Consider the following 13,089-nt stretch of genomic DNA (forward strand, 5'->3'; position numbering starts at 1 on the left):
AATTTGCAGACGTGTGCCACTTCGTCAATAGTTAATCGTCCGTCTAAGAGAATCATTTCACGTGAACGCTCAATGGTTTCTTCATTTGTGGCGGAAACGGTCGTCCGCCTCCTTCATCGTGTGTAACACTTGTGCGACCATTGCGGTTTTTTCAATCCATTCGTAGACTGTCCGTTGTGGCAAAACACTGCTTCCGTACTGTACCGAAAGTCTTCGATAAATTTCGGCCCCTGAAACACCTTTCGACCACAAAAAAAAAACCGACCACTGAACGTTGCTCTTATTTGGTGCAAATAGACAGCGGATTAACAACACGGCAGCGATAGCGAAACTAACGTAGCAGCTTGAAAATTGCTAAGGTATAACAACAAATAAACAAAGCATGCGCCACCAACGTAAAACAACAGTACTACCAAAATAAACAAAAATATAAGTAAATTGCGGATAGTAATTGACTTACCCTCGTACTTGCGCCAGGTTTACGACCACTGGTTTTCACACGGTACAAGGAGTTGCCGTAAACAATGCGAAATTACACCGTGACGTGAAACGGTTACCAGGCTTCATTTAAAAAGGAAAGTGGTGTCTGTTGCACTCAACAGCATATTGATAAACTAACAATTTGACTACACTAACAATTAAGTCATGTGCTACTTGGTATCCATCACATTATTTCGCTTTCGTGCATTATAAAAGCAGTGTTTAGAAATGAAGTGCAGAAATCGATGAAATCTTAATTATTATTGATTAGTAAGAAGAAAGACAACTCGGGAATACGTTGGCTACGTTGTTCAGAATAATTCAATGAAGATTAAACTGTTGCCCACTCAGTTTTCATGTAGGTGACTCTTTTACATACCCCGGAGGTAATACATTTGTTCCTGAAGCTTATAATTGTTCAAATGGCTCTGAGCACTATGGGACTTAATATCTATGGTCATCAGTCCCATCGAACTTAGAACTACTTAAACCTAACTAACCCAAGGACATCACACAACATCCAGTCATCACGAGGCAGAGAAAATCCCTGACCCCGCCGGGAATCGAACCCGGGAACCCGGGTGAAGCTTATATTTTGCGAAGGCACGCTGCAGTTGTTACGAGTTTATGTTAAACTTGTAGAATAACGGTCGTTTCCAGCTGCTTTGCTGCTTCCAATTTGAGTCCTGCCAAACCGTAAACCAGTTTCTACTACAGAACAGGCAGCAAGCAGTGAAACTGTTGTGTAATTTGCTCACAGTTGTGTACCGCACGAGGAGGATTTTCCTGTAATAGTGCAAAGAAAATTGCGGAACACCTTACACATGCTCAAATCACATCTGGAAATGAGTCTTAGTTTATCGCATTACGTCATTATTTTCACTGAAGACAAAATAGCTGCTAGTTCGGCGTTTGCTTGGCCATTACTTTTCAGCTGATCGTTTGTATGTCTGGAGTTAACCAAGTGACAGCTTCTTTTGAATGTCTTTATGGAGATGCGTTACGTTCTGTTATCGTTGACTAGTACGAAATGTTGTACATACAAATGCTTTTGTGGAATTAACATATGAGGACGGCGTCGAATATAATATGCAAAATGTCTGTAAATGATAATACACAGTTAATAACGCGTATACAAATGATAATTATTGAGTTTACCGACGTACTGATAGAAAAACCACAGCGCAAGTATATGAAGACACACAGCAAGAAGTTAGTAACAGTTTTCGAAGATTAACTGAAAGAGAACGACAATCGGTATTCAATAAAATAACATTGATTAGATGCCAACATTTTACATTTGTCAAGAGAAGGAGCATTGATGTTGTGTACCCCGTCTCCGTTTGGCGGTCGTGAGAATACATCGCACGTCTCGAAACATGATCTGGACAGAGATACACGAGTAAGAGGAACAACGGGGCCAGGCCGGGTGTCGCGCTTCGTGGGAGCGTGTTCCATTTGCGAGCTGCTGACACGCCTATTCCTGCTGCCTTGAGCTGACGCGATGCAATTATCAAACGAAATTAAATCCTCTCCTGCTTTGATCGATAATGAACGAAGTGGTGCAGTCATTAAGACATTGGACACGTATTCAGGAGGGCAGGGGGTCAGATCCGTTGCGGCTATCCAAATTTAATTTTTTCCGTAAATCACTTTAATATCATTTCCTTTTTTCCACTAAATGTCGTTGAAATTAAAAGTCAACCGTACTGCAGTCAGATGACTGTGTGTTTCCCTCCCCATGATAATATTTTTTTTTGTCCATTTCGAAAATAACACTTCAGTTGACAGGTAGAACGGCCACCAGAGTGCATTAGTGTTGTTTTTGCTTGGTTTTGTCCCCATGTCTGCGGGCGTATATAAGGGGCGTGAAATGTGTTAGATGTTGAATGATCATTTTCAAGGACACGAGATGCAGCGTTCTCGTGTGGGACAGCATTATCAGCACCTAATAGTTTGAAAGGGGTGTCACCGTGGATCTATCGGAACAGCTGGTGACATGGTGTGGGGAGCATATCGGGTATGACTTCTGGCAACGGCCGCCAGAGACTGAGGAAACTGTCACGGCACAACGGTTCGTCACGGATATCCTGTGTCCTTGCGTGTTCTCTCTCATACAACAGTACCGTGGTGCCATTTTCCAGCAAGACATCGCACGTCCACAGGTGACACGTACCCTGATAAACTGTTTGCGTGATTTTGAGATTCCCGTGCCCAATAAGATCCCAACATCTATTCCAGATACAACGTGTGTGGGACCAGTCTGCCTCAGTAGAGGATACAACGGCTTTATGTGTCCCTTCTCAACCGAATGCGTGCATGCATCCAGGTGAGGTCAGAGGGGGGGGGGGGGGGGGTGGACGGTAACAAGGTCATGCTGATGAGTGGTCTCAAACTGCAAAGTTCTTCGTAAATTTGACACGCTGCTGTGATCGCTGACGTAACATCACATACTACCTCAAATAGTGAAGTGTCATTTCGAATGCTCTTCCCCTTCCTGGTGCTTCATTTTTTTGTCAAAATAAAAACCGCTTCGCAGCTTCACCAAATTTTTGTTGTAACTCAATTCAGTGGAACAAGGTAAGTCGAGGTTCGTTGCTTTTAGGTTCTTTTTCTGCCGTAATCCTCTCTGAAGGAGTACCTTCTATTACTTCCAAGGGGTCAGACTTTTAGAGAATCCTGACGTCTCATGGATTACAGTCATGAGTCTATAGTTAAACACCTTAACATGTCACTTATGAAAATTAGCCACGTTTGGTCCACAGATCTAAATTGTAATTTAAAAGTTTGCAGAATAATATTCTACAGTAGTGTGTTCATAGAGTCAACATTTAAAGCCGGTTCTTGTAAGCAACTTGCCTATTCTTGCATTACATTCATATCAAGATATGAATAAATATTGGTGCAGATTTTTTTAAGATCCAACCCGATATTATGTGTGTTTAAGCATTTTGTCAATATGCGCAACACAAGTATCTTGTAAGCGCTCTTTCTCATTGGCAAACCCAAACTTTCCAAGTATGCTGTCATTATTTTTTTACTGCAGATGAGACTTTCTAGCAAAAAGGTCAAAAGTAGTTCCGTTTTCAGGAAATGAACGTAAGAGAGCGAATGCAGGAATCCTGCATCGCCATTCTAGACAAGGTCCTGTTGTCGAGTCAGTGAAAAACAGTGCAGTCGTTGAAATGCGGAAACGGTGCCATTTATCTGACATCCAAAAGGGCAAGTTCATTGGCTTTCGGGCCAAGAGTGTTAGCATTATCGAAACGCTAAGTCTGTAGACTGTTCGCGTGTCGCCATGGTTAAAGTACACTCCTGGAAATGGAAAAAAGAACACATTGACACCGGTGTGTCAGACCCACCATACTTGCTCCGGACACTGCGAGAGGGCTGTACAAGCAATGATCACACGCACGGCACAGCGGACACACCAGGAACCGCGGTGTTGGCCGTCGAATGGCGCTAGCTGCGCAGCATTTGTGCACCGCCGCCGTCAGTGTCAGCCAGTTTGCCGTGGCATACGGAGCTCCATAGCAGTCTTTAACACTGGTAGCATGCCGCGACAGCGTGGACGTGAACCGTATGTGCAGTTGACGGACTTTGAGCGAGGGCGTATAGTGGGCATGCGGGAGGCCGGGTGGACGTACCGCCGAATTGCTCAACACGTGGGGCGTGAGGTCTCCACAGTACATCGATGTTGTCGCCAGTGGTCGGCGGAAGGTGCACGTGCCCGTCGACCTGGGACCGGACCGCAGCGACGCACGGATGCACGCCAAGACCGCAGGATCCTACGCAGTGCCGTAGGGGACCGCACCGCCACTTCCCAGCAAATTAGGGACACTGTTGCTCCTGGGGTATCGGCGAGGACCATTCGCAACCGTCTCCATGAAGCTGGGCTACGGTACCGCACGCCGTTAGGCCGTCTTCCGCTCACGCCCCAACATCGTGCAGTCCGTCTCCAGTGGTGTCGCGACAGGCGTGAATGGAGGGACGAATGGAGACGTGTCGTCTTCAGCGATGAGAGTCGCTTCTGCCTTGGTGCCAATGATGGTCGTATGCGTGTTTGGCGCCGTGCAGGTGAGCGCCACAATCAGGACTGCATACGACCGAGGCACACAGGGCCAACACCCGGCATCATGGTGTGGGGAGCGATCTCCTACACTGGCCGTACACCACTGGTGATCGTCGAGGGGACACTGAATAGTGCACGGTACATCCAAACCGTCATCGAACCCATCGTTCTACCATTCCTAGACCGGCAAGGGAACTTGCTGTTCCAACAGGACAATGCACGTCCGCATGTATCCCATGCCACCCAACGTGCTCTAGAAGGTGTAAGTCAACTACCCTGGCCAGCAAGATCTCCGGATCTGTCCCCCATTGAGCATGTTTGGGACTGGATGAAGCGTCGTCTCACGCGGTCTGCACGTCCAGCACGAACGCTGGTCCAACTGAGGCGCCAGGTGGAAATGGCATGGCAAGCCGTTCCACAGGACTACATCCAGCATCTCTACGATCGTCTCCATGGGTGAATAGCAGCCTGCATTGCTGCGAAAGGTGGATATACACTGTACTAGTGCCGAGATTGTGCATGCTCTGTTGCCTGTGTCTATGTGCCTGTGGTTCTGTCAGTGTGATCATGTGATGTATCTGACCCCAGGAATGTGTCAATAAAGTTTCCCCTTCCTGGGACAATGAATTCACGGTGTTCTTATTTCAATTTCCAGGAGTGTATATAGAAGACGGCAAAATGGCGCTGTCCAAAACCAGCGCCGAGGCATCTGTAGCCAATGGGCAATAGATGACAGGAATGAAAGACGGGTTTCATTCATTGTACTTCACTACAGATAACTGCACCATCTGCAAAAAATCTGAGGTTGTCGGCAAGGTCGTTAATAAACAACACGAATGGTACAGGAGCCCAGTTAAGTTACTTCTACATTTGTGATGGCTCTCCGTCCGCAATAACTTGCTGCGTTTTCTTATTGATACTGGAAGTGAATTTCCTGTATGAGTCTCCAATGATTGTGTATATTTCGTGAATAAAACCGTCTAGATCGCTTACTAATTTTTTTTACTTATTGACATTATTCTGAACTGATAGTGTGACGTATGCTGATTGTTACGTGCTCTCTTGTTGATGACAATTCAAACTTTATGGAGAAATGATTGCAAAAATTAGTATCTAAAAACAAAAAAGTATGAGCATTTAGGAAATTAAACTTCATAGTTTCCATTTCATGAAACTTGATCCAGGATACCTAACATGGCCAAAAAATCCGCAAAGTGGCAAATACATATTTTTTCTTAAATAAGCAAAAAAACTGCAACTCCGATCAAACAGTGTCAAATGTGGAAGTTTAGGACTTTAAAAAATTTATCGATTGCTGAATTAGAATTATCGGTTGATTTGTTACGTTTCGGGACGTATTTGTGAAAAACCGTTAAAAATCTGTTATCATTCACGTTAAAAATCTCGTTAAAGTTCGGGTTCCCATACTTGCTACTTACTGTTAATTATAGCCCACGGTAAGTGATAAAAGTACCCGTTTGAAAAAATTAAAAAATGTTATATTTTAGGTATATTGACTTCTTTATAAGCTCTTGTCGATAATTGGCTTGATCTTCTCAGCGGATGGCCCTACCGCAGCGGTTTTCATGCATACTTCTTTCGCAAAGAGTTGTGCTAGAATGCTGTTAAATAATTTTTACGATTTTATAAGTTATAAGAACTATAAATGACTATGAAAAACTTGCACTTTTGTTGTAGTGCTTTTTAACCAACTGTCTCACATTTTGTTTTACGAACATAACTTGGAAAGAGGAATGGCTGACATTTTTTCACGATTACAAAAAAAGGTCTGCTACCTTCTGGAACTAACATAACTGTATTTTAATTTAAAAAATCTAATGCAGGCGGTTAACATTTTACAGAGATACGTTTGACGGAGGTTAATATTGAATACTTACATTTTCAACAAAAAAATGCTAGTATATGTATTTTTAGTATTAGTAATTGAGTATTCAAGTGAAGCATACAAACACGGAGGATGCCAGCTGCGCCGGCCGGTGTGGCTGAGCGGTTCTAGGCGCTTCTGTCTGAAACCGCGCAACCGCTACGGTCGCAGGTTCGAATCCTGCCTCGGACATGGATGTGTGTGATGTCCTTAGGTTAGTTAGGTTTAAGTAATTCTAGGTTGGGGACTGATGACCTCAGATGTTAAGGTCCCATAGTGCTCAGAGCCATTTGAACCATTTTTGATGCCAGCTGTGGCAGACAGAGAACGGGAATCGGCGTGCGTTCGCTCTGAAAACTGATTTTAAATGGCCCGCGCCTTCATAATGTTTGATGGCTCAGCTTCTGGAAGGTAGCGTGACGAGATAAACATGAATGTTATATTTGCTACACGAAAAACTCCGGCAAAGATATTTCCTATATTAAATTCCCTACATAAATGTTCTGCGAACGTATTACTGCAACAATGTACAGCAATAGATTATACGATTGTGTAGAGTTTTGCAGTGGAGTAAAGTAACGAAAAATATGTGTAAGGAATTTTGATATAGTAAATAACCGTGTAGAAGTTACTCGTGCAAGAAAAAATCATGCTTTGAATAACTTTTTTAAAACTATCCCCGAATCCTAGATCGTTGTGTTTCAAAAAATTAATACTTACCATATATTTTAATTTCATAGTGTGCTGATCAGTATTTCGTACTTTCCAGAGTTAGCGCGCGCAAAAATGCAGTTAAACATGTGCTAGTATTTATTCCTTGCAAATATAAGTACTCAGTATTAACCTCCATCTAGCGCAGCGCTGTAAAATGTTAATTGCATCCACAAGATTTTCTTGAAAGTTGTCTTGGCTCCAGAAGGTCGCAAAACCTTTTTTATTCGTAAAAAACGTCAGCAATTTCTTTCTTTAAAAATTACTTTCATAAAATATTAATTGAGGTAGATAACTAAAAAGCACACCCAAAAAATGTGTAATTTTTTCGAATTCTTTTTTGATCCTTAAAATTAATATAATCGTAAAAATAGGTTAGAAAACTTAACAAGGGAAATGGATAGGTGGGGGAGGAATTAGTGAAGTTCGGTGGCAGGAGGAACAAGACTTTTGATCAGGTGAATACAGGGTTATAAATACAAAATCAAATAGGGGTAATGCAGGAGTAGCTTTAATAATGAATAGGAAAATTGGAGTGCGGGTAAGCTACTACAAACAGCATAGTGAACGCATTATTGTGGCCAAGGTAGACACGAAGCTCACACCTACTACATTAGTACAAGTTTATATGCCAACTAGCTCTGCAGATGATGAAGAAATTGATGATATGTATGATGAGATAAAAGAAATTATTCAGGTAGTGAAGGGAGACGAATATTTAATAGTCATGGGTGACTGGAATTCGAGAGAAGGAAACATAGTAGGTGAATATGGATTGGGGGAAAGAAATGAAAGAGGAAGCCGCGTGGTAGAATTTTGCACAGAGCATAACTTAATCATAGCTAACACTTGGTTCAAGAATCATAAAAGAAGGTTGTACACATAGAAGAATCCTGGAAATACTAGAAGGTATCAGATAGATTATATAATGGTAAGACAGAGATTTAGGAACCAGGTATGAAATTGTAAGACATTTCCAGGGGCAGATGTGGACTCTGACCACAATCTATTGGTTGTGAGCTGTAGATTAAAACTGAAGAAGCTGCTAAAAGGTGGGAATTTAGGAGATGGGCTCTGGACAAACTGACTAAACCAGAGGTTGTACACAGTTTCAGGGAGAACATTAGGGAACAATTGTCACAAATGGGGGAAAGAAGTACAGTAGAAGAAAAATGGGTAGCTCTGAGGGATGAAGTAGTGAAGGCAGCAGAGGATCAAGTAGATAAAAAGACGAGGGCTAGTAGAAATCCTTGGGTAACAGAAGAAATATTGAATTTAACTGATGGAAGGAGAAAATATAAAAATGCACTAAATGAAGCAGGCAAAAAGGAATACAAACGTCTCAAAAATGAGATCGACAGGAAGTGCAAAATGGCTAAGCAGGGATGGCTAGAGGACAAATATAAGGATGTAGAGGCTTATCTCACTAGGGGTAAGATAGATACTGCCTACAGTATAATCAAAGAGACCTTTGGGGAAAGGAGAACCACTTGCATGAATATCAAGAGCTCAGATGGAAACCCAGTTCTAAGCAAAGAAGGGAAAGCAGAAAGGTGGAAGGAGTATATAGAGGGTGTATACAAGGGCGACGTATTTGAGGACAAAATTCTGGAAATGGAAGAGAATGTAGATGAAGACGAAATGGGAGATACGATACTGCGTGAAGAGTTTGACAGAGCACTGAAAGACCTGAGTCGAAACAAGGCCCCCGGAGTAGACAACATTCCATTAGAACTACTGACGGCCTTGGGAGAGCCAGTCCTGACAAAACTCTACCATCTGGTGAGCAAGATGTATCAGACAGGCGAAATACCCTCAGACTTAAAGAAGAATATAATAATTCCAATCCCAAAGAAAGCAGGTGTTGACAGATGTGAAAATTACCGAACAATCAGTTTAATAAGCCACAGCTGCAAAATACTATCGCGAATTCTTTACAGACGAATGGAAAAACTGATAGAAGCCGACCTCGGGGAAGATCAGTTTGGATTCCGTAGAAATGTTGGAACACATGAGGCAATACTGACCTTGCGACTTACCTTAGAAGAAAGATTAAGGAAAGGCAAACCTACATTTCTAGCATTTGTAGACTTAGAGAAAACTTTTGACAATGTTGACTGGAATACTCTCTTTCAAATTCTAAAGATGGCAGGGGTAAAATACAGAGAGCGAAAGGCTATTTACAATTTGTACAGAAACCAGATGGCAGTTATAAGAGTCGAGGGGCATGAAAGGGAAGCAGCGGTTGGGAAGGAAGTGAGACAGGGCTGTATCCTGTCAGCGATGTTATTCAATCTGTATATTGAGCAAGCAGTAAAGGAAACAAAAGAAAAATTCGGAGTAGGTATTAAAATCCATGGAGAAGAAATAAAAACTTTGAGGTTCGCCGATGACATTGTAATTCTGTCAGAGACAGCAAAGGACTTGGAAGAGCAGTTGAATGGAATGAACAGTGTCTTGAAAGGAGGATATAAGATGAACATCAACAAAAGCAAAATGAGGATAATGGAATGTATTCCAATTAAGTCGGGTGATGCTGAGGGAATTAGATTAGGAAATGAGACACTTAAAGTAGTAAAGGAGTTTTGCTATTTGGGGAGCAAAATAACTGATGATGGTCGAAGTAGAGAGGATATAAAATGTAGACTGGCAATGGCAAGAAAAGCGTTTCTGAAGAAGAGAAATTTGTTAACATTGGGTATAGATTTAAGTGTCAGGAAGTCGTTTCTGAAAGTATTTGTCTGGAGTGTAGCCATGTATGGAAGTGTAACATGGGTGATAAATAGTTCAGAGAAGAAGAGAATAGAAGATTTCGAAATGTGGTGCTACAGAAGAATGCTGAAGATTAGATTGGTAGATCACATAACTAATGAGGAGGTATTGAACAGAATTGGGGAGAAGAGGAGTTTGCGGCACAACTTGACAAGAACAAGGGACCGGTTTGTAGGACATGTTCTGAGGCATCAAGGGATCACAAATGTAGCATTGGAGGGCAGTGTGGAGGGTAAAAATCATAGAGGGAGACCAAGAGATGAATACGCTAAGCAGATTCAGAAGGACGTAGGTTGCAGTAGGTACTGGGAGATGAAGAAGCTTGCACAGGATAGAGTAGCATGGAGAGCTGTATCAAACCAGTCTCCGGACTGAAGACCACAAGAACAACAAAAATTATTTAATAGCATGGTATCAAAACTCTTCGCGAAAGAAGTACCCCTAGAACCATTACTGTAGGGCCGTCCTAACTTACCGCGAACTATATAACTTAACAATAAACAGCAAGTATCGGAACGTGAACGTTACGAGACTTTTGACGTGTGTGTTAACGAGATTTTAACGATTTTTCGATAAGTCTCGAAACGCAACAAATCAATCGATACTTATAATTAAGCAGTCAGTACATCTTTTCAAACCCTACAACTTTTTCAATTAACAGTTTTTTACTTGTTTATGTAAAACCGTTTTTGGCAACTTCGCGGGTTTTTTTGGTCGTGTTAGCCATACTGGATCGAATTTAATGAAAAATAAACTCTACTTAAAATTTTATTTCCTATACGCTCATACTTATTTGTTTTCAGGTCACAATTTTTGCAATTTAACACTAGGCCGTCACAGAATGTTTGGACTACGAGCCACACGTCGACTCGCGTCTTCTGAGCCGGCGGAGCTCCCGTTAGTGCACGCCGAACGACGTACCTAGGAAGCAAGTTGCTGCTGCTTCAGCAAGATGGAGCAGCCTTCCAAAATATTTTGACTGAATAATCGGATTGTTTTATTCTTTGTAATATGCTTTATAAATGTACAGATTTTAATATATTGTTTATCAATTTTAGTTGACAGGAAAATTTTGAAATTTGTGGTAAGGTCTTATGGGACGAAATTGCTGAGGTCGTCGGTCCCTTATCTTATGCACTACTTGATCTAACTTAAACTAACTTATGCTAAGGACAACACACACACACCCACGCCCGAGGGACTACCACGTGCGGCAAGTTTACAGGGCAGGCACACCATATCATATAGTCAAGTGGCGGTTATATCTCTCCGTAAGTTATGAGTGTGACTTTTTATGTGTTAGACGCGCGTAATTATAACAGCAAGTACTACGTTTATAATTGCTGCATCATATTTATGTAAAAAGTATGTGTAATACTTAAGTTCATGCTGCTGTTATACGGATATTAGTGAGTAGCAGATGTAATGAACACTTTCGTTAGTGGTGCCATCTGAATAGATAATATGTCAAGTATGGAATTACACGTATTTAAATCGTGTTGTATAATTTGACTTTGAATGTTAATGTTTTAAAGACGATCTGATTTTTATAAGTATAAAAAGGCGAACAAATATCTAAATAATAAAATTAAATAATTTTCAAGTCAACTTCCTCAACACTGGCACCACCTGTCGACTAAATCTTTATAAAATATCTACAGCAAGCTGTTAGCTGACGCCCCGATTAGGCATAGTTTTTAATACTGCACAGAACCTCCTGCCGATTAGGCATAGTTTTTAATACTGCACAGAACCTTCTTTTACAAGTTCTAAGCTTGTTGGTGAGTATACCTTTAAAAATACTTTCTAAATTTTTAATGTCTTATCGTTCGTTACCTTGTTGTTGTGTAATAAACACCTGTCTCTTTATACTCATTTCGTCTTAATTGCAGATATCTGATGATGATAGTAGCCATTGCGGTAAATAAAGAAAAAAGTGAGTGATCTGTGTGGTTTTATTCACAAAATTGTACACCCTCCCTATCAGAAGACCCTCGATCCAGTCACAAGTTTCGCTTGATACCCCCATAAGATTGTACTGTTGATTGGTACCGAATGAAATGCTTTTTCGGAAATCGAGACAATACCGCATCTACCCGATGGCCTTGATCCATGCCTTTAATGTGTCATGTGAGAAAACTGAGTGTCGAATTTCACAAGATCGATGTTTTCGGAATCCATGCTGACTGGCATGGAGGAGATCATTCTGTTAAAGATACATCATTATGTTTGAGCTCAGAATATGTTATAGGATTCTACAACAAATGGATGTCAGGTATATTGAATAGTAATTTTGTGGATCAGTTCTGCTGCCCTTTTTATAGGCGTGTGAGATCTTTACTTTCCTCCAATTACTGGGCACAGTTTTTTGTTCGAGAGATCCACGATGGATTATTGTTAACATAGGGACCACCTCATCCGCAAATTGGGTGTAGAATCTGATAGGGGTCCATCGGCCGTGCGTATTTGTTCAGTTTTAACGATTTCAGCTGTTTCTCAACGCTGCTGACACCAATATCTGTGCCGGCCGCGGTGGTCTCGCGGTTCTAGGCGCGCAGTCCGGAACCGCGCGACTGCTACGATCGCAGGTTCGAATCCCGCCTCGGGCATGGATGTGTGTGATGTCCTTAGGTTAGTTAGGTTTAAGTAGTTCTACGTTCTGGGGGACTGATGACCACAGCTGTTAAGTCCCATAGTGCTCAGAGCCATTTGAACCATTTGAACCAATATCTGTTTCAGTTGCATTTTCAGTGGCACGAGAATTAAAGTGGGACAATACACCGATGTTTTCCTTTGCAAAGGAACACTGAAGACCAGAATTTCTTTGGGTTTTGTGAAATATCTTTTTACAGTATTTGCTACTGTAGTCATTGAAGGATTCACTCATTGCTCTCTTGACAGCCAAATGCTTTCAGTCAGCATCTCTGTATCTATAGGCTTACCCTCTTTTTATACCTGTTATGCAGTGGTCTCTGTTCCTTTAGAAGTTTCTTTACAAATCCTATATGTCAAGGAGAGTTCCTGTCATCATGAACTGTGGGGGACAAATCTATCCAGTACATGGTCAACTGTGAGCCATTTTTCCTCTACTAGCTTCTTTTCTGAAGTAATGGTTTCAGATATGACACAACTACTTCTTCGTATAGTTTTCTGACCATATAAAGCTTTC

At 41.6% G+C, this 13,089-nt stretch overlaps 1 protein-coding gene across 1 annotated transcript in view; it reads left to right on the forward strand.

Annotated features, from left to right (window-relative positions):
- Nucleotides 1-12,127, forward strand: part of LOC126176710 (histone demethylase UTY-like) — a 64,787-nt gene extending 52,660 nt beyond the window's left edge. The window contains exon 5 of the mRNA XM_049923880.1: nt 10,724-12,127. Coding sequence (XP_049779837.1) covers nt 10,724-10,802 — 79 coding nt within the window. The 3' untranslated portion in view covers nt 10,803-12,127. The remainder of the gene's footprint in view (nt 1-10,723) is intronic.
- The last annotated feature ends 962 nt before the right edge of the window (nt 12,128-13,089 follow it).

Source organism: Schistocerca cancellata, chromosome 1, assembly GCF_023864275.1.
Source record: "Schistocerca cancellata isolate TAMUIC-IGC-003103 chromosome 1, iqSchCanc2.1, whole genome shotgun sequence".
Classification (NCBI taxonomy): Eukaryota; Metazoa; Arthropoda; class Insecta; order Orthoptera; family Acrididae; genus Schistocerca; species Schistocerca cancellata.